The sequence below is a fragment of the Panthera leo genome, chromosome B1, assembly GCF_018350215.1.
Source record: "Panthera leo isolate Ple1 chromosome B1, P.leo_Ple1_pat1.1, whole genome shotgun sequence".
Lineage (NCBI taxonomy): Eukaryota > Metazoa > Chordata > Mammalia > Carnivora > Felidae > Panthera > Panthera leo.
The window spans coordinates 203,840,618-203,862,461 of record NC_056682.1 but is presented as its reverse complement, the minus strand read 5'-3'; the positions used below and the strand labels follow the sequence as shown (position 1 = coordinate 203,862,461).

Genomic DNA, 21,844 nt, shown 5'->3' with positions numbered 1-21,844 from the left:
CCCATCCCTGGCCTGCACCCCCCTCCCCACTATGATTTTGGGCAGATGCTGCTCGCTGACCAGGGGGCACTGAGGACCCAGTGACAGGATCTGGCCCCCTCTGCTCCGGGGTCTGAGGGAGTGGGGCCACGGAAGGGGCACCCACCCGCACAGCAGTGCAGTGGGCTGGTGGGGGGGGGGCGGGGGGTCTGGGAAGACTCACTCTCAGGGAGACCATGGTGCCGCCGCTGGGCCGTGAGACTGAAGGGGGTTCTGGGACAGGTGCCCGTGCGCAGACTCGCACAGAACCCTCTGGAGCCTAGCTCTGCCCAGCCCTCCCTAGCTCCCCAGGGGTTTGTCAACCGCGTGCCCTTCCCTCCCCTGTGGCTCCTCACATTGTCAGGTCTCACCATGAAGGGCCGCAGCTGGTTAACTAGCCACTGGGCTGTGTGCGCTTTTACTCTGGCTTCTAAGAAACTGGCTCCCCTGTGGCTGAGTTCAACTCACCTTCCACCAGTGACGAGTGACGGGTTTGTGGGGCCTCCCCGGAGAGCAGGCGAGGCTACCAGGGTCCTGCCTCCGGGTAACCGATAACCGGTGCCGCTCAATACCATGACCCCACTCAGGGAAGCACTCCCCGCACCCCTCCAGCCTGCCAGAGATCCCATGTTTTTTGTGTCCAGCGCGCTGGGGACAGGAACAGCGATGGAGGCCAGTGAGGGCGTGGACCACGTGCGCCCTAGCCCAGTGGGGTTCTGGGTAGGGGACTGGGGAGCCCGGGGACGGGGCGGAAGGAGTCTCAGGGAGGCGGGGAGCCCTGCGGGGAGCAGCGGGGCCGGGAGCCCAGGGAGAGCCAGGGAGCCCCGGGGCGGGGGGACCCGGATGGGAAGGGGGACCGGGGAGCCCTGGGGGGAGCCCGGGCCGGGGGGAGGGGGGGGGAAGAGGCGGGAACCTGGGGAGGGGGAGGAGCCCTGCAGGGAGCCGGTGGGGAAGGGCGGGGGGCGGGAAGCAGGAAACGCGGAGGCGGGCGGAGCGCGGGCCGGGAGCGCCCTCTAGTGCCTGCCGGGCAGCGTCCCACCCCCCGCCTCCCGCCCCCCGCCCCTCCCACCACCCGTGTCCCGGGCGCCTCTCCCGCGCGGTCCCGCTGGGCTCCGGGTGCGCGCTCGGGACGAGGGGCCTGGCCGCTGGGGGAGAGGCTGTCTTCCGGACGCCGGCGGAGACCCCGGGCGGGAGAGGAACGGACCAGGCGGGCAGGCAAGGGCAGCCCTACCCTCCACGCTGCCCCGAGCCTCTGCACCTCACCTGCGGGCTCAGCCTCTTCCCGCGGCCCGGCCCCTGTAGGGCTGCACCTGTCCGGCGGCACCTGCGGCTCCGCCCCTCCCCTGCCACCCGGGCTGTCCGTCTCCCGGAACCGGTCGGCCCCGACCCAGCCCCCGGGCAGGCCTCAGGGCCGACACGCTACCCCGCCTCGGCGGGTGGCGAGCTCCCCCATTCTCGAACCTCCAGGCCCGACCCCGCCCCTCGCCTTCCGCTCCGGCGCCCGGGCCGGCTCCACCTGGGTCGAGTGCCTCCACACTCCTGCCCCCTGCAGGCTCAGCCTTCGCAGTCCGGTTCCTACGAGGTCCGCTGCCCGCCCCCCGCCGGCCTGTCCCGCTAAACTGGACGTCATCCGTCATCCGCGCACCCTGCGTCCTCTTCCCCGCGCGGCGGCTGCCAAGGTCTTCAGAGGCTGCGTCCCCACACGAAACACACTCCAATCGCCTCCCGCACAGTTGACCGCTGCTGTCTCTCCTTGGACCGGGATAGCCCCTAACCTTCTCTCTGCCGGCAACTTTTTGAAGGGGGCAGCCATGTCCCGGATATGCTGGTGCTCCCGTGGGGCCCTCAGATTTTCCTGGCCGGGCACCTGGGGCAGGAACGCCGTGGGGGAAGGGGGCAGAGCCAGGGCACCCGGCCAGCAGCCCTCCCACCCGGCTCCTGCAGCACCCAGGGGCCCCGGCTCACTGCCCCCACCACCCCCAGGCACCATTCTGTGGGGTTTGCCAAGCAGGACGAGTGGATCCCAGCGCTTCTGCGGGTCCACCAGCAGATTCTCCCTAAAGAGCTTCGGGGGTAGACTCTCCTGAGAAGAGAACCAGGGCAATAATCTGCACCAGCAGGGGCGTGGATGTTTGCTTGCAACCCACACGCTCTCTCTGCTGTTTCATACTCGTTCTGTCCTCATTTGGGCCAGGAGCATCCCTTCGGGCCAGCTGCTGTGTCCCTGCAGCGCCACCTCCATAAGCAATCCCTGCCTCCGCCCCAGATCAGCCTTTCCAGAGCCCTGGTGGCCCTCTGAGCCGTGGAACCGAGAAACGGGCCGCAGACCAGGCCTTGTGTTCTGGGGCGGCTGCTGGCCACAGGCTCACATGGCTCCTGTCCCTGGCCACTGACTCCCAGGCGTGGCCTGGGGAAGGACCCCACGGAGTGAACACATGCCTGGATGCCTGCCAGGGGCACCACAATGAACCTGGATGGGAGCCATTGGCCCAGGGCCCAGGCAGGGGGAAGACAAGGGCTGAGGCCCCGGCGGCCCTCAGCTCTCCAGACCTATGGGGCGGAGGGGACAATGGCCAAGGCTACCCTCAGGGAGAGAAGGGACACGGGTTAGGGTGGCCTTTGGGCAGGGAGGAGACCCAGCAGACGTGGAAGGATCCCACACAGCGCCCCATGCAGCCTGGGGCCAGTGAAGGGGTGAGGCCGCCTGAGACAGGGTGGAGGTCCTGGGCTCAGGGCTGTGATCTGTCCCCGGAGCGGGGCCGGAAGGAGTGGCAGGATGGGGGGAGGGAACATTGTGCCTGTCCTGCTCCCGGCGCCCTCTGCCAGGTGGCCCCCAACGGGGGGCCTCGGCCCTTCACTCTAGGGTAGAGCACAGGCAGCTTCAAGGAAGCCCTACTGCCCACGTGCCCCCTCGGCGCTCTGGGGAGCAGGCTGCAGGGTAGGGAGGGCCCCTGCAGCATCTGGGGCCCCCTCGGCGGAGCACGCAGCCCTCACTCCCAGGAGCCACCAGAGTATTTCACACAGAACCATGCCCTCCTGGGTGACCCTTGGGCCAGGAACCCGGTTGTGCCCACCCTGGCCCCAAGGCACCCGCTGCGGGCTGCGGGAGGGGGAGCCAGTCTGGACAAAGCAGCCATCGCACGGCAGGCAGAGGTCATGGAGACAGTGCTTTATTAAACCTTCTCCTTACATCAAATTCAGCGTCTAGTCCCCACCACAGGGATCGGTCTGGGTGCACGGCCTGACGCGACACGGAGGCCCGCTGTCACCAGACAAGCAGGCACCCCGGCCGGGGCTAGAGCTCCGGAAGGGGACTCTCCATCTGGAATCTGGCCTCACGCAGCACACTCACACCCATGGTCACCCGCCATCCCCTTCCGCTGCAGAGGCAGAACCAGACCGTGGGGGCACAAGGCTGTCACAAAGGCAGACGCTGCAACCACCCTGACGTCTTCCATTGGCTTCCGATGCGTCACATGACTCAAAGACCTTAGTCTGAACTGTTACGGGAGCAGCAATGTCCTATTTTAATAAAAACACTATTTCTAAAAAAGATGTTTATACACAGCCCAGGAGGGAGGTTCTCAGTGGAGCGGGCCCTGGGATCCCAGGAGGACACATGGAGACAGTGCTCAAAGGCCAGGGGGTGCTGCCCTGCTGACCCCAGGGCCGCTCTGTGAGAACCACCGCCCGCAGGTCATTCTTCAAAAATTACAAAGTGCCCTTCACTTACAAAGGCCGGACTCTGACGTTCCAAAAGGGCTCTAGGAACCACGTGCCAACTTCCTGAATCCCAAGTACAAGAGTGGGCATTCAGGCGGAGTGAAGGATGAGGCCTGTGCTAAGAATTCCTGTTTCATTTTCAAGTAGCCTTAGCCCTCCCAGGCTCCCGAAAATACGGGCGCCTCCTCCGGAGAGAGCGCGGGAAGACTCGGCCGCAGGCGGTCAGGACACAGCCGCCTCTGAACACCTTAGCGCACAAGCCTCCGCTCTCTAGACCCGACGTGCTGGGCCTGCACCCAGACGCTGATTTCGGCTGCAGTAAGTGAGGTTCAGGGCAGTAAAAGCCCACGCGTGACAGAGAGGGAGCCAGCAGCCGACTTCGCCAACACGGAAGGCCGCCACCAGCAGGTCAGGCCCACGTGTGTTCGAGAAGCCCTCCGTAGCTTCTGGGGGTGAGCGCTGCTCCCGGACAGCGGAGAAAACCCAGGAGGGGGGCTTCCAGGGCAGCGGGCATGGCAGGAGCGCCTGGTCGCCGCCGGGACAGCATCCGTGAGGACGTCCGGGGCGCCGAGGCTGAAGACAGGGGGTGGGCGCGGCTTGCTGGGCCCCAAAGCAGTGCCCGCTGGAAAGACAACCGCCATCCACGGGGCACGTGGGCCACCCACAGCTGGCACACACACGCGGTCCCTACAGCTGAAAACCAGGCTACTGAGATGCGTGTAAGGTCATTCACGGATATTAATTAAGCATCTAGAATATATAGATTTCCTTCTCAAACAACTGAAGGAAAAACCCTTTAGAACCCAGCTGCTACTTTACAAAGGTTTACGTTTGACGATACATAATCGTATTCCTATTTTGTCAAGTTTCCTCTTTAACGGCTGAATGAAAAGTTTCAAGTAATTCAGATCCATCGTTTCTGGGTGCTCCGCCTCTCCTGGCTGCTCTGGCCACTCAGTTCCTATGTCTTCCAGCTCCTCTGCTTGGCCTCCCCTGAGAGAGCGTTCTGGCCCATAACGGACCCAGCCTCTGAAGGACCAGTGACACAGAGCTGAGACCACAGGCCGCCCACTGAGCACCACCGACCTCAGCTGCCAGGTGCTGAGACGGCCAGAGGCCAGGGCCGGGCACCAAGCCCAGGGAGGCCGCCCCGCTCCCCCCAGGGGCGCACCAGGCCGGCCCTACGCGGACCCACGGCAGGATCCTGCCTTTCCGAAGCCCCCTCAGGACGCACCACCCACAGAACCAGGAGCACGGCCAGCGGCCTACTTGTCCTGGGTGGGGGCGGGGGGCCGGGGGACCGAGTTAGCAGCGCCGGGAGCGACGAGGACACCACGGGGCTGCAGAGCCATGGTGGGCGAGGCGCACTGAGAGCGTAGGCCTGGACACGCAGGGGGACCCGCTCTGATCACCCACAGGGGCGATGAGGTGCTAACGACCCAAACTGGGAAACTTTCTGAAAGCTACAAGAGGGTGGTAAATTACTCAAACGGAAATGCTTCATTTTCAAGGGCTTCATTACCATCTCTCACGGCATGATTCGCGTTAGCTGTTACGCACGTGGCAGGCGGACCGTCGTGTACAAATTCTGTACTAGTCAACTGGTGAGGGACTAGGTGAAAATCAAAGGTTAGAGCAAGGAAGAGCTGACACACCACGACAGAGGACTCGCACAAGGCACGACATTCCTGCCAGACAACTGTGGTTTTCCAGAGGCCACGCGATCCCCGTCGCTACAGAGACGACCTTGGAAGTGGGCACGAATCGGTGCTTTTAACGCCGACGGGCAGGAATCCGAGTCCGCAGACTGACTGCCGGACGCTTGTCCAGAGCTGGGGAGGGCCGCGCGTGCCTCCTTCCCATCTGCACGCCGCAGGCCCCACGGGCACGGGGGTCCACGCGGCCGGTCCTTTCTCCTCCCGGGACAGGGGCCGCCAGCGTGCGGCACTCGGCGAGGCGCCTCCCTGCCCCAGTCTGGCCGGGCCCACCTCTGGAGCCACGAAGCCCACGTGCGGCCACCACGGCTGGGGCCACTGCGGCACCGTGCCACCGGGTGTATCCGGACGTGATTCCCTGCAAGGGTTCGGGGATTCCAGACTGAATGGATCTTCGTGGAATGATGAAAATTAAAAATTACTTGATTATGGAAGTTTCTGATTTATTCCAGACAAAATACTAGATGCGTCACTAAGAATCACCTCAGAGCCATCACTACCACAGCAGGACCGCGGCAGCCGGCGCGGCGGGGTGGAGGCAGACACGGGAAGGGCCCGAGGCGCACACGAGCCGGCGGCCCCTAGTTCTTCACTTCCGCGGCCTCCTTCTCGGCCTTCTCCTTGGCCTTCTCCTTCTCCTCCACCTTCTCCTCCTTCTCCAGCATGGCTACAATCTCGGCCACCTGGCTGGTGGAGATGTGAATGTCTTCTTTGTCCACCAGCTCGATGACCTACGCACACGGGAAAGGACCAGGGGACTCAGCGGTGGCCTTGTCCCTGAGCGGCGCTTTCCCCGAGGAGCACGCCGGGGACACACCGGGAACATGGCGCAGTTCCCCCTCCAAGCTGCGTCCTTGGCTACCAGGCTGAATGGCCATCAGTGACGTCCCAGCAGGGGAGCCCCCGGGGCCCTTCAGCTGCCCTGGTTCTGAGGACTAGACACCACCCACCCCCAGGAGGCCAACAGGCTCCCAAGCCCCAGGCCAAGCTACAAGCCACGAGGGAGAGGGGCTCCGGAGGCAGGGGACGCGTGGCTCTCGAGGGTGCTGGGTGCGCCTCCTACGGGCCTGGCGTGCAGGAAGGAGCAGCGGAAGGCAGGCCAGGTGGACACGAGGCCGGGGGGCCCGCCCCGGACAGAGTGCAGCGCTCTGAGTGCAGGGCGAGAACGCGTGAGCTGCCGTCCACACCAAGGAAAGGGGCCCCAGGGAAGGGGCGGGTGATGGGGGCTCGGGCCTCCCAGCCTCTGCTGCCGGCAGAGCAATGACCCAGCACGTGCATTTGGTACTGCCTGGCCTCGCGGCTGAACTACACGGTAAGTTAGCGGATACGCTCGGGAAACGTGTAAAAAAATCACTAGCTGGAAACACCAGGAACCGTTCCGACACCCGTGAAGGGGCTCTCTCCTCAGAAATGCAAGGCCACGGGCCTCCTTACAAAGGGGGATCCCATTCTGGGTCTCCCGGGCTGCCCAGCTCCCCGGGCCCCCGCGCCCACCGGCTCGCCACCAGGACCGAAGGCGACCCGCGGCCGCCCGCCAAGGTCAGTGTGCCCCAGGCACCCTGCTAACACGCTTCCCAGACTGCGCCGCGGCGCCGCGGCAGGCGGGGGGAGCCAAGCGTCCTGTCAAAAAGCGGGTGGGCTGCTCTGGACGGCCATTCCAACCGCACCACTCCTCGCTCTGCGTGAGGGCAGACACAGGGCCGCACGTGCCACACGCGCCCCCCGAGCAAGCCCTCGGCTGGGCCTGGCGGCCCTGACCCGGCCCCGCCGACTCACCTTGACGAGGTCATCGATGTTGACCTTGCCATCCTTATTTTCATCCAGTGCCGAGACCAAGCTGATGAGCTTGTTTTCCGGAATGTGCTTGATCTGCTTCATGGCACTGATGAGCTCGGTGACGCTGATGACAGTCTCCCTGGGGGGACACAGCCTGCATGTGGCACAGACGTACCCCAGCCTCGCCAGGCCTCCCACGGGTCAGCTCGACCCGGGCAACTTCTCCCTCCCTCCAGGGCCCCTCACCCCTGCATTTGGGAACGCCTGGCCAACTCGGACACAAAACCAGAAACCATCAGTCAGTCCAAGGTCTCCCTGTGTGCGCGGTCCCCCGGTGAGCCCCGCCTCTCCACTGGTGATGGGGACAGGGAGTCCCGTGGTTACTAGGACCAGGTCCCTCAGGCCTGCCCGTGCCGTGGTCAGAGTGGGCCCACCCTGCACAGTAGGTCACCCCGGGAAGGGACACTGACCTTGTCCTGGGGGTGAAAGCCCCCCAACCTGAGGACAGCAGGACCTCTGCAGCCAGCCCACTCGCCCCTCAGAGACGTGGGCGCTCAGAGCACAGTGCCCAGCCCACGGGAGCATCGAGTGTCAGCCACTACCACCTGGCAGAGTCGTTTCCTTGGCACAAAGTGACCTCCAGAGTGGGGGCCATCACCGAGTGCCTGTGTGTGGAGGGCTCGGGAAGAGGGAGGAGGCAGGAGAGCACCGGGAATCTGGGAGAACAGGAACTAAGCGTAGCTGTGGCTGGAGGGGGAGGAGAGGCTGGGGGTTCCCAGGGGAGCTGTAACCCTACGTACATTCTGGAAGGACCAGCTTGACAGAAGCCTGGAGAGAGAGAGGTGTGCACTACGGTGGCCAGGGGGAGAGGAGCCAAGCCACAGCTGTGGTCCTGACAGTGGCCAAGGCGTGCGTGTGTGTGCATACACGTGTGCGTGTGCAGAAGAGGCCACCCTGAGAGCTCCTTCAGTAAAACGATCACTGAGAAGTGGACACTGAAAAGATGTGGCTGGGCTTCTGGCTGGAACCACTAGGTCAAAGGTCAGGGGCTGGCACCACGGCAGAGAAACACTCCGAGGCCAGAAAGGCCCTGGGCTCCCCTGGGCCGGCACCTGAGGCACACTCACCCTGCAGGCGGGCTGGCGGCGGCCGTGCCCAGCTTGCCGGCCGTCTGGTCCGCCTCCAGCTGTGCCAGCAGGCCGTCTATCTGCCCGATCATCTGCTGCACTCTCCGCGTCAGCCTCTTGCTGGCCTTGGACTCCTCCACACAGACCTCTGTGCCCGCCTTTGAAAGTTCCTTGATCTCTTGCAAGTCCTAATGAAATGATTTAGCGATAAAGATTGTCTCAAAAAAAAAAAAAAACCCACAGGAAGAGGAAATAACAAAATTAACTTTATCTTGTAACAATTAAATCAACCCAAAGTGGTATCACAAAGATAAAAAGTTCCAGGTCATTAACAAAACAGAAACCCACCAATTCCAGCCACGGAAAGCTTGGTTCTGCAAACCCAAATACTGTTTCTGTAGCAAAGAATGGAATCTATTTGAGTCTCGGCTTTCTTCATGTTTCTTTTAAGAGAATAAATAAATGGTTGAAAGAATTAAGGAACAAGAAATGTCTTCTTAAACCCTGAGTCATGATTTTCCCTGTGAGCAGCATTACAGGGAGGATGGAAAACGGGGCTAGAGACGAGGAACCGTCTCTTCCGAGTACGTCTGTGAAAACACAGCTCTTTTACACCTTTTTACAAAGTAGGCTCTACACCCAACGTAGGGCTAGAACTCACGACCCCGAGATCAAGAGTTGCACACTCCACCAACTGAGCCAGCCAGGTGCCCCAAAACACAGCTCTTTGAAAGCAGATTAGAAAGTAATATTGAGAAAACAAACATGTTTTCCTTAGAAACACACACACACACACACACACACACACACACACACAAAGCGTACGTAACAAAGAAATCTCTTTCCGGGAAATGTGAATGAAACTAAGATTTCCTTTATCAAACGACCAGGCTTTTTATCCCATCCCTCACGTGCCTTTAGAAACCACAAGGGGCAGGCCCCTGTGGACGAGGAGGGTGGACGGCCAGCACCGCAGGACTGGAACAGGTGCCGTTCATCAGTCGTGGACCAGAAGGGGTACCGAGCACCCTGGGATTTCTTTCCCGGTCCAGGTCTGTGGAGCGGCCCCCACCCCCTCACCTGGCGGCCCCGCCCACCTCGCTGTAGTCCTGCTTCCGCTGCTGCACGCCCCCACCTGGCGGCCCCGCCCACCTGGCACCCCCTCATCTGACCCCCCCCACATCTGGCGGCCCCGCCCACCTCACTGTAGTCCTGCTTCCGCTGCTGCACGCCCCCACCTGGCGGCCCCGCCCACCTGGCACCCCCTCATCTGACCCCCCCCACCTGGCGGCCCCGCCCACCTGGCACCCCCTCATCTGACCCCCCCCACACCTGGCGGCCCCGCCCACCTCGCTGTAGTCCTGCTTCCGCTGCTGCACGCCCCCACCTGGCGGCCCCGCCCACCTGGCACCCCCTCATCTGACCCCCCCCCACACCTGGCGGCCCCGCCCACCTCGCTGTAGTCCTGCTTCCGCTGCTGCACGCCCCCACCTGGCGGCCCCGCCCACCTGGCACCCCCTCATCTGACCCCCCCCACCTGGCGGCCCCGCCCACCTCGCTGTAGTCCTGCACATCTTCCTTCAGCAGCTCCAGCTCCTCCTTCTCCTTGGTCAGGGACGACTTCTGCTCTTTCAGCTTCGAGCAGGCATTGCTGATGATGTCGATTTCCTCTTTCGTTATTTCCTCTTCCTGTGGAGAAAACAAAGGCACACCAGGGAAAACCCGGTCGAAGGAAAGCCCTTCCCCCTCCACCCCGCCGGAGAGTCTGCTCCCACCGCGGTGGGCAGAGGCCAGCAGAGACGCGCAGGGCCCGCGCTCACCGCCCACGGTGCCCGGGCGCGCCCCGAGCGTGGATCCGACGTGCACGCGCACTCAGGAAACCATCGGCCACCCCAAAACCCCGGGGGTCACACGCGGAGCAGGTCCCAGAGAGCGAGCTCCTGCACACGTGCCCTCGCTCTCCTTCTGAGTGGGAGACCCCGCGCTGTCTCACGCCTTTCAAGTGCTGAACAGTATCCCATCCGGAGCACCTACCCAGCGCGCTCACCCACCGTTTTATATTGTAGCTCCTTTGAGCTTCCACAGACGTCTTAGAAGACGTCTGTCTGTGTCAACAAAAAGCCTACTGGGATTTTGATGGTTCTGAATCTGTACATCGGTTGGAGAACTAACACCTCGCACGCATCTACGAGCGCAGGAAATCTGATTCAGGTAATCAATCTCAACACTTTACAGCATTCAATGTACAGGTCAAATTTCTCCCTAGTAGTTCACTTTAGGGGCTGGAAATGATACACTCTTTGAAATTTCGACCCCACTGCTCATCACCAGTACAGAGGACACGGCTGATTTGTAGCTGCTCACACCGTCTGTGAACAGGCAGTTTCATTTCTTCCTTTTGACGGAGTGGTTTTATTTTTTCTTGCCTAGGTGTCCTGGCCACAACCTCTGCACGGTGCGTAGCATAAGTGGGCGCCCTCGCCAGGGGCCATGCCGGCCGCGGCATCCCTGCAGATGTCCTCACTGGGGTGAGAGGGTTCCCCTCCACTGGCCGAGAAGTGTGTTTTTAATCAGCAAGAGGCTGGATTCTGTGAAGTACTTCCGCATTTACAGAGATGATCGTCTGTGGCTTTTCCCCTCAGCGTCTTGCCACTGTGCCGTGTTCCCGGACAAGCCCCCCGAGACCACGGTTATCCTTTTCACAGAACAGATGCAAGGGACCCGCTGCATGTCTGCCGACAACTTTCACACCGTGTTCACAAAGGACGCGGTTCCGAAGGCTTCTCCTGCGGACCTGGTGTTGGCTGATGCTGCCGATGCTCGCCGCAGTGAGCGAGGAAACGACCCCCCTTCGCTTTCTGCAAGCAGTCTGTGTGGGACCCCTTCCCTACACATTTGGACTCACAGGAGCCTCGCCTGTGAAGCCACGTGGGCCTGGGTTTCTCCGTGGAAAGGCTCTCGGCACAAGCTCGATTTCTGCGCTGAGGGAGAGCCGTGAGGGTTCTCCATCCGGGCCCCGCAGACAGCGCCGCTAAAACCTACAGGGCCGCACTGCAAGAGGGGACAAGCCACTTGTTCCACCCACTCTTTACGGCATCTTTCTGGGGAAGAAAGGTCCTTCACTTAATTTTTTTAAAGGTTTGTGCTTCTTGCTAAGAAATCCTCGTTAAGCCCTAGTTCTCCTGAGACTCCTAAACGTTTTTCCACACTTAGGTCTTTAATCCGCTGGAAGTGGGGTGCATCCGCTTCCGTGAAGACAGCCGGGCACTCCCGCTGGACTTAATGACAGGTGCCTCCTTCCTCCTGAACCACGTGGGCCCAGCCGCGTTCCATCTCTGCTCAGCTGTCTACATCCCCGCCTTGCCCCACCTTAAAAACAACCCTGACACCTCGGGCCCTGGCCCTGACCCTTCCCTGGGTCACCCTTTGAGGCCAGCTTGGCCAAGTTCTTGGGACCCTCTCTCCCCGCCCCTGTCCCCCACCCGATGTGCCAATACCGCCACAGGTCTGCTTCCATCTGTCTCCTAGGTCCAGGATGGCCTTGGCCTCCCTCCCCACCACTGTCCCCACCCCCCAGCAGAGGTCTGCCCTGAGCCCCAGGCCTCCCTGCCACCTGCTCCAGCGCCCCCCCCCCCCCGAAGGCCTGGAGAAGGCTGAGACACCCCAGGGGGCCTTTCCTGCCACCTCTGCTCCAAACTGCTCCCGCCAAGGCCACAGACCACCTCCCCCTACCCATTTGGAGTCAGTCTTCAGGCCTCCCCCACCAGACCCTCAATACCCCTGACAAGGCCCACCCTCCCCTGGACGCAGCCCCCTCTACCCAGGCGTCAACGTGTCGGACCGCAGAAGCGGGGCCTCCACAGCCCCGTCTCTTCTGACCTCTGGACCTGGAGGCCACCTGGGACCCTGCTTGAAATCCCCCAACATGGATCTGCTGCCCGGGCCTCACTCCTCCTCCGCCATCTGTCTACCTGACTCCTGGGAGATCAAGACGGAAGGCGTCCCACAAGGGGAGGGGGCTACAGACAGGACAGTGAGGCCACCCTGAGAAGAACCCCTAGGATGCACAGCACATCAGACTGGGGCAGGGGAGGGGATGGGACAGGTGACAGCAGGCGGGCCCTCCCACTGCACAGCCCAGCCAATAAAAGGGCCTGTGGACCTGCCTCCAGGCATGGGGGGCCCTGACACTCGGGGTACAGAGGGCTGGGAGGAGGGGGTGCTAAGTAATGGATGCCTCGACCTTCCAGGTGCTCAGGCCCAAAGCCTGGAGCCCAGCTGGCTCTTCTCACACCACACTGGGCCTCCCAGAAACATCGCCAACCTGCGGCCTCACCTCCTTGCCCCACAGCTACCTACTATTGTCCAAAGCCAGGCCGTGACCCCCGTGGCCCTGTCTCCTCAGGAGCCCCTGCTGCACAAGCCAGCCCCCCTTCACCCTCCGGTTGAGCTCCCACACAGCCTCCACCCCTGGGGGGGGAGGGGGGGAGGGGGCGCGTACGCGGTTACCTTTGAGCCTTCCAGGACGGGGGCGGGGTCCTTCAGGGCCTCTGACGGCAGAGTCACCTCAGACACTTCTGGCTGCAGCTCGGCCACAGGCCTCCCAGGGACGGCCTCTGCCGTCACGTCCGGCTCTGCTTCCTTCTGAAATGCAAGACCACTGCCAGCTCAGTGCCTCTGGCCGCCGTCCCGAGGCGTCCACACCGGCCCAGGCTAGGGGCGCGCTCTCAACAGGCCTGCTCCGAGCTGGCGGGCGCTGTAAGAACCTGTCAACCAGCAGCAGGTGACGCGCCTTCTGTGGGCTTCGCGGCGGGACCCCAACAGGTGCAGTGACGCGGCCCGGGGGGCTGGGCGCTGGCGTTTCCCAGGTCAACCAAGGCCCCTGTGTAAAGCGGCTACGGAGTCTGATTCCATCCTCGGCCCTGCCCTGACAGCTCTGGGAAGCTGCCCGCACCTTCCAGAGGAGACACCTCAAGGCCCACGTGACCTGCCAGCCAGGTCCTGCCCCCACTTCAGAGCCGCGGCCCCCCCGCCCCGAGCACCCCTGCGTCCGCTGTGCCACCCGACGGCTCCAGGAAGGACCAAGGAGGCGGACCGTAGGGACCCGGACCCGGTCCACCAGCAGTCTCTGGGAAGGCCGGAAGACCAGCTGCGGCCTGTCCCCCGCTCCATGCGGCCCCCTCTCTGGGCGGGTCCAGGGGCCCTGCTGGCCGCTCACCGCCGCCTCTGAGAGTCTGCGCAGCTCCTTCTCCCGGTGCTCCTGCCGGATGGCCGCCTCCTCCTGCAGGGTGGCCTCCAGCTTCGCCTTGTTGTCCACCTGCTCGCCCTCCACCTCGGCCGCCTTCACCTGCGCTTCTTTCGCCTTCAGAGAGGGGACACCTGTGAGGGGGGGATGCCGGAGAGGCTCACACAGCACCCTGCCCCCAGCCTGTGTTTCTGAGAGGGGCCGCCGTCCGGGCTTCCGAGGGGAATGGATCACACCGCGGGGACCCCAGCCGCGGGCAAAGGCCACCAGGCGGCCAAGGGTCACCCTCTGCACACACCACCGGAGTCCTCGATGTTCAGAGAAAAGATGCGACGAGAGAGAAGCAGGGGGGGTGGATCCAAGGGCTGCCCTGGCCGAGGAGGGGGCCTTGTCTGCAGCTGCTCCCCCCAGAAGCGAGAGGGCCCCTTCCGGAGTGAGCCGCAGAAGGCGGTACGCACCACGATCTCCGGGAGCGTCTGCAGCGTGGACTTGAGCTGGTCGGCGGGCGAGAGGGTGTCGGGGAGGTACATGGCCCGGGACAGGATGAGCAGGGACGTGGGGATCTCCTGATGAAGGTGCAGCTCCAGCCACTGCAATCGGGGGTTCGAGACAGACTCACCCACTGGCCGCGCCCCGTCTGCCTAACCTGGGACCCGGACCCTGGAACGGTCGTCTCTGTTCTGGCTTGATGGGGGAGGAGGACGCGAGTGGGTGGGTGCACCGAGTCGCCGAAGGAAGTTCTCCCGAGAACGGGGGTCCTCAAGTTCCACCACGCCCACCTACCGCTGCCTCTTACGACCTGCCGCCCGCCCTCAGGGAGTCAAGCACGAGATGCCACACGGCATGGCGGCCGGGCTCAGAAGAAATTGAGCGAGACGCCCAGACTCTGTTACCGAAGCTCTTCACTTAGAAGTCACGTAAAAAAAAAATGAACCACAACGGTAGCACCCGTGGCCTCATGAGGCCCTCAGGGCCCCGCATGCCTGCCGAGCGCCCGCACTGCTTACGGCTGTTTCGCGATACAAAGACGACCTTCAAAGTGATAAGGAAGCCCATGAACATGTGTGGACACTATCTGGACGCAGGACGGGAGGTGGGACAAGAAGGAAGACGCACAAACACTCGGATCCCCGACAGCGCCGTGGGGGCAGCGCCCACACTCACACGTGTCCTGAGCGTGCTCAGAGAAGACTGGACACAATCCCAGGCACGCGTGGGGGAAGACACGGGGAGACTCACCGCCCAGAGAAGGCTCCGTCTGGGGGCCACATAACAAACACCGCTTGTGTCGAAGGAGAAGCGGGTACTGACATATATCCGTCTACACGCGGAGGGGAACCGCCAAGGAGGGTGCCGGCCGGCACCGGACACGCCATATGTCTTCGGACGCGACAGCTGAATCGCTGTGAACGCGGAATGTCGCCTCCCACTCAACCTGATGCCAGCTGCAGAGCTGGCCGCTGGGTCCCGATCGAGGGCCCTCCGGGCTGCCAGAGGCGTCAAGACAGCCGAGAGAGGCCCCTGGGGTGGGCTGGCCCGGGGCCTATTTACCCAGAGGTCTCTGGCCTCGGTTAAGAGACCGACTGAAATTTCAAGGGAAGTTAACCTCATCCTCATCTGTCCACAGATGACCAGAAGGGGACAGTAAGGCCGTTATCGACCAAGAGCAGGGGAGAAAAACCAGGCAACATTCAGAGCCGTGAACACAGGGCACGTGACAGGGTCACCACACCCTCGTCCGGACCCCCAGCCAGGGTCGGGGGGGGCTGATGCCACCGGATCCCGGGGAGGTCTTGGCACAACAAGCCTATCGACGCTGGCCCGACGGAAGGGAAAGCCCCTCAACCACGCACCTGCTTCAGCTGCTCCCTCAGACGATCCTCTGTGACTCCAAGGGCCCGCATGCCTCGTGCCCGACACGCTGACTGCAATTCCTTGACGTTCAGGCTGTCCACCCCTTCCTCGGCGATTAGCTACAAAAGAAAGTCGACAAACCACACACGGAAAGGTCATCAGAGGTGGTGGCGCTTATGTGACACGCTTGGAACCCAGCGTCTGAATGCTAGACACTTCCCTGATGTGCCTCACCAAGCACAGGACGAATCGCCACCACTGAGGCCTCCGCTCCGGGTCCGGAGTGACCAGGCTGTCCGGTGGGGCGCGGGGGCCTCGGGGAAGTGCACGGTGGCCAGGACCGATCCGGCCTCTGCCCAGGCCCGGCTCCTCGCTCTCAGCGCCCCCTTCCTCTTCCGCCGCCTCTTTGTGAACACCCCGGCTCTCCTCCCCACCCCGCCACGGGTTCTCAGGATCCTCAGGACAGAGGAGGAAGGAGGGAGAGCGGGGCGAGCCTGACCGCAGCCAGAGCCCCCTCCCTCCTCCTCAGCCTGAGACTACGGTGACGCAAGGGAGAAAAATAAACCAGAGTCCCGGAGACAGAAGACACAGAATGTCGCGGAGACGGTGCAGGGGCGGCAGGGGAGGGGAGAGGAGAAAGAACCAGAGTGGCCCCAGGTCGATGCCACGCAGGGGTGCACCCGCCACCTCATTCGGCCCCACTCAACCTCACGACGACCCCGCGAGGCAGACGGGTCCATCACTTCCCTTTTCCAAAGGAAGCGTCTCATCCCGGGCTGACTGGAGATCAACACGCAGGTGTGACAGGGTTTCTCCCAGCGGTAGCGTCTCACGAACCATAGTGACAAAACCATACCCAGAATGATGGCAGGACACCAAGCCGGTCATGGCAGAAAACCCTTCTTGTCCTTCTACAGACACATCGGCACCTCCTGAACCCGTGGCGACCACTAATCCAGCCTTCACGCGCAGGTCTGTGTGTGAAGCATGTTGCACGGGTGGGGTCGCACGCACGCACGCACACGCTGCTGGGGATTCCTGGAAGACTCCTGCAGGCTGTCGAGCACGTTAACAACGGCTTCTCTTTCGGGTGCTAACTAGCACTGCACGGTAGGACCATCCTGGCTGACCTTCTCCCATCGCAGGACAACTGGGCTGTTTCCGGTGTGGGCTTATAATGGAAAACCTCGTTTTTTTCCCTCTCCCCATCTTCCTGTGGGAAACACGAATTCCACGGCGCTTCCGAGTCTATCTCCTCATATGGCGTTTTCGGTGGTCGCTCTGGGTATTACCGATGGACGCACGCCCTCTGCGTCCTTGTTCGGGTCCAAGCGAAATGTGGAAACCTCATCCCCGGACGCCCCTCAGCTCTCTCCTACTCTACTCTACTCTCCTACTCCTACTCTAAGCTCATCTTAATGCTTCTGTGTCAACTATCACACGGACTTTAGAAGGCAAACGAGAAGGAAAGTCTACTGGGTTTACCCATATTTTGCTGACCACCTTCTTTCTTCTTCGTGTTCCAGAGATCTTTGAACAACACGGGCTTAAACTGTCCACAGGTCCACTTATGCACAGGTGTCCCTCGACACAGCAGTGCTGTAAACGTCCGTTTTCTTTTCCCTAGCTTACTTTGTTACACAAACACAGTATAGAATACACGTAACACACAAAATAGGGACTAATGAACCGTTTATGTTCTCGGTAAGGCTTCAGGTCAATAGTAGGCCATCAGCAGTTAAGTTTCTGGGGAGCCCAATGTCCTGCACGGAGGGCGGGGCTGTGCCACCTGCTGGCCCACCGTGGGGCAACAGAGAACAGGACGCTCCCTCTGCTTTGCCGTTTTTAATGGAGTCAAATCCACGTGGTTTGGGTATTTTTCCCTTTAATCTTGGGCATTTTGTTTCTTTCTAAGAACTCAACTTGAAACATCACAGAGCCAAGAACCCTGTAACAAGTGCGACTGTAAACACTGCCTTTTTATACACACTCACCATGGACTTTTGCTGCCTTCTAGACAATTTATTTTGCCACGCGGTATGACTGCAGCTGTGTTAACTTACACGCTGTAACCTTATTTCACTCATGCGTAAAGGAAAGTTCTACTGTGCCGGGACCGTGCCGGGGGAGCGCGGGGCCCAGTGTCCTAAGCCCCACGTTGTTCAAGGGTTGATTACTTCCTGTTTAGAGACCCTCCTCCAGGTTCTCGCGGGGCAGACGTGCTGCTGGCCGTTCTGTTTCCTTCTCCTGAGAAGGTCTTGATTCTCCCCTCTTTTTCAGAGGATATTCGCTGGATACAGGATTCTGAGTTGACAGGTTTTTTCCAGTATGTGAAAAATACTGTTCCCTCCTCCTGGCTGCCACAGTGCTGTCCCTGGAGTCACCCTCCCTGTGCCAGACGCCGGTCTCGCTCACTGCCGTCACAATTACCTGTCCTCGGCGCTGCTTAGTGTCACGGTGACGGGTCTTCGTGTGGATTTCTTTGGGTTGGTCCCGCCTGAGGTTCACCCAGCTTCTAAAATGTGTTGACCTCAGGGGCACCCGGGTGGCTCAGTTGGTCGTGCATCCTACTCTCGATTTCAGCTCAGGTCACAGTCTCTCAGGTTGTGAGTCTGAGCCCCGTGTCGGGCTCTGCGATGCGATGACAGCACGGACACTGCCTGGAATTCTCTCTCTCTCTGTCCTTACCCTGCTCACACACTCGTGCATGCGTGCATGCTCTCTCTCACAAAACACATAAGCTTTAAAAAATACAAATAAAATGTGTTGACTTAGGTCTTTTACTGAATGTGGAAAGTGTTCAGGAGTTATTTCTTCAAGCACCTTCCCAGCTCTAGCCTCCCTCCCCTCTTTGCAGAACTCCGATGACGAGTATGTTAGATGCTTTCCTCTAGTCCCACAGGTGGCTGAAACCCTGCTTGTTTTTTAACTGTTTTCTCAGATGTTCAAATGGGTGATTTTTTTAAAGTTTTTATTTATTTAAGTGATCTCTATACCCAACGTGGGGCTTGAACTCACAACCTCAGATCAAGAGTCGCACACTCCTTGGGGCACCTGAGTGGCTCAGTCAGTTAAGCGTCTGACTTCGGTTCAGGTCGTGATCTCACAGTTCGTGAGTTCGAGCCCCGCCTCGGGCTCTGTGCTGACGGCTCAGAGCCTGGAGCCTGCTTCAGAGTCTGTGTCTCCCTCTCTCTCTGCCCCTTCCCCACTCACATTCTGTCTCCCTCTCTCTCAAAAATGAATAAAACATTAAAAAAAAAAAAAAAAAAGTGGCACGCTCCTCCAACTGAGCCAGCCAGTGCCCCAAACGGGCAATTTCTACAGTTTTATCTTAAAAGTTCACTGATCCTGTCTCCTGTCCTCTCCTTTCTCCTGTAGAGCTCATCCACTGAGCTTTTTATTTTGGATTGTATTTTTCAATTCTAAATTTCCATTTGGTTTTTCTTCCTCCTCTTTTTTAATGCTTATTTATGTATTTAGAGGGAGACCGCGCAAGCAGGGGAGGGGCAGAGACAGGGAGGGAGAGAGAGAATCCCAAGCACCCCCCGCGCTCACGGCGTGGAGCTGACCTGGGGCTCGATCTCACCAATTGTGAGCTCATGACCTGAGCGGAAATCAAGACCTGACATCCAACCGACTGAGCCCCCCAGGGGCCCGTCTCCTCCTCTTTTCTCCTGGGAGGCTGTGTCTCCACGCGGCTCACTCCCTAGCTGCCCGGTGAGGCGCCACAGGCGGCTCCTTTGGGCCTGCTGTGTGCTTCCTCACCTCCGGTCTCCGGGCTGGCCCCACTGCTTGGCTCCTCTCACGGGGACGTGAGAATCCTTTCTCAAGCCCTCCGAACACAAAGCCTAAGCCCTGCGTGTCGCTTACTGCAGCTGGCCACTCTGACCACACTAGTAACAAAGGCCGAGTCCCACGTCCTCCCTTGCTCCCGCTTCCTGGTCCCCAGGGGCATCAGCGTCTCACGTAGTCCTGAGCAGGGGCTGTACCCGCTTCTAGAGCAAACGTGAGTCACAAGCTCCCTTTGATGGCTGATCTGTCTGTGCCCCCTCTCGGTTACACCCACAAATTACACCCGTGGTAGTTTGGAACAAGCAGGGGGCTGCCTCGTTGCTGCCAGGCTCCCCATTCAGCCTCCGCCAAGCCCCAGAAGAGAAGCCGGGGTAGCGGGGAGCCCTCCACGCACCTCCGGGGCTGCCAGGGGCAGGCTGGCCCCACCTGGCCTCTGGACGCCATCCCCACGGGGTGTGCAGGGAAGGTCTTGGAACTGCCAGCCCCCTGCTGGTCTCTATGGACACTGTGCCCCGGGGGCCGGAGCGGCAGCTCGGGGGCCGGAGCGGCAGCTCGTTACCACCCGCCGGGGAGGAAGGAGCAGCCTCGTCAGCTTTCCCTGACGCCACCCCAGTTGTGACATCCTGAAGAGGGTGGAGGTCTCAGCCCTCACCCACCGGCGCCTGCCGTAGGGGCACTACTTCCTCTAGTGTCTGGCTGGAGTAGAGCGTTACTGTCTGAAGCCTTCTGTCCTGCTAGCCAGCCCCTTTCCTTAAAAAAAAAAAAAAAAAAAAAGTTTATCTACTTATTTTGAGAGAGAGAGCACGAGCGTGGAAGGGGCAGAGAGAGGGAGAGAGACCTCACCAACCGTGACATCATGACCTGAGCCAAAATCAAGAGTCGGACGCTTAACCAACTGAGCCTCCCAGGCGCCCCTGGAGAGCCCCTTTCCTGTCCTCTGGCCAGAGGGAGCAGGCTTTTCTCAGGGTTGTTTTTGTGTGTGTTTTAAATAATCTCTCTACCCAACGTGGGGCTCGAACTTACAACCCTATTGGTAAGAGCCCTGCCCGTCAGGGCTTCCGGAGTCCGCGCTCATCAGCAAGCCTCAGCGGCCGCTCCTTCAGCACCAGGGCGCGAAGACCCACCTGGTTGGTCCTGGGGTCCCAGGGTCATCTTCTCCCACTTCTCAGAGACTTCTTGTATTTGGTTTTTACTTCACGTCCAGGACAGCGGAGGCCCAGGCCACCTTCCTGACAGGGCAGGCTGTTCTGTTTCACAGGGCTCTGAGGCACTGAGCTGTGATTCGTCCAAGGTCACAAAGCAAGGGAGTGGCCAGGACTCCAGCCGGGGGCCACCTGCCCCTAGCTGCCTCTCCTGAGGTGGGGGCAGCCACACGCAGGCTCCCGGGGAGTGAGGTGGCCCCCCGAGGACTGCCCATGCCAGCCCCCCTCACGCCCACAGAGTGGGTGTCCCGAGCGCCCTCCGAGATGCAATGCGTACACAGCGGAGAAGGACTTCCTTTCAACCCTACAAACCCGCAGTGATGGCCTGCCACTTCCAGCTACGGCAAGGAGCCGGTTTTTGCCAGATCGGCACCCCTGCTGACAGCTACTAGAAAAACCAGCTGAAACGAACACAGACACAGGCTCGGAGGCACCAGAAAGCTAGCACAACAGGGCTCGGGGACAGCAAGATTACGCAGACAGGGAAAGACGGGGCAACCACGGGGGTGTGAGCCACTGGGGACCCAGCGACACTTGCCGACGCGTAGCGCAGGCTCAGAGTCCAGGCCAAAGGCCCCTGCTCAGAGGCAGAGACACCCCGCCAGAGCCAAGAGGCTGCCGCCCAGGGAGAGGGAAGCGCAGGAGACACTCTGGCGTCGGGTGTCCGGCTAAGCAGCACGCAAGCGAGGAGCCGGGCAGGAAATGTGCACAGAGCAGGGGGTGCTCCTGGGCTCTGGTCCGCAGGGGGCACCGCGAGGAAGGGACACAGGGGTGCTGCAGCCCACACTCTGTCAGGGGAGCAAACCAGAGGCAGCAGGGCCGGCCCCGATCCGTGGCTAGTGGTCTCAGGCCGAGCGGCCCCTCTCTAGCGGGGCAGACCCAGGCGGGCCCTGCCTGGAACCTCGGAAACTTCCCACAGACAACGTCTAGGTCCAGGAAGGAGACACTGCAAACCAGCCCGAGAAAGCAAACAGGACAAAAAGACCTACAGACCACAGCTACTGGAGTGGTCAGACACGAACTATGATGAGCACGTTCGAGAACACAGAGAAGCGGCCGGGAGAAGAGACCGGACACCTCCGAGGTGCCTGTTCGGCCAGCAGACGCCGCAGATTCCGGGGCCAGCAGCACTCTCGGAGAAAAGGGAGAGGTTTAGCAGCTCTTCCCGGAAACACACTGGAGGGCACATGCAGTGTGGCCGCTGGGCTGTGGGCGGGCCCGGTGGGGGGACACAGCGGTCAGCACAGCCCTAGGAGCAAGGTGGTTGCTTTTGACCTCCTGCCCTTTTCCTCAGGAGCCCCAATCCTAGGTCACTCTTCTTATGAAAACTGTCAAAGATCGGTAACAAAAATCTGTGTCAAAAGAGGGTGGCTTCTGTTTTGTTTTTTGGTG

General features: G+C 61.1%; 1 protein-coding gene across 4 annotated transcripts in view; it reads right to left on the bottom strand.

Annotated features, from left to right (window-relative positions):
• Positions 1–5,240: 5,240 nt before the first annotated feature.
• Positions 5,241–21,844, bottom strand: part of LETM1 (leucine zipper and EF-hand containing transmembrane protein 1) — a 37,567-nt gene continuing 20,963 nt past the window's right edge. For 3 of the 4 annotated variants that reach the window (XM_042937109.1, XM_042937107.1, XM_042937110.1), the window contains 8 exons: positions 15,458–15,577; positions 14,063–14,194; positions 13,578–13,721; positions 12,869–13,003; positions 9,914–10,048; positions 8,360–8,547; positions 7,233–7,371; positions 5,241–6,187 (listed from right to left, as the gene is read on the bottom strand). In XM_042937109.1, the coding sequence (XP_042793043.1) occupies positions 6,038–6,187; positions 7,233–7,371; positions 8,360–8,547; positions 9,914–10,048; positions 12,869–13,003; positions 13,578–13,721; positions 14,063–14,194; positions 15,458–15,577 (1,143 nt within the window). In that variant the 3' untranslated portion in view covers positions 5,241–6,037. The remainder of the gene's footprint in view (positions 6,188–7,232; positions 7,372–8,359; positions 8,548–9,913; positions 10,049–12,868; positions 13,004–13,577; positions 13,722–14,062; positions 14,195–15,457; positions 15,578–21,844) is intronic. The other variant, XM_042937108.1, reaches the window with a different exon arrangement.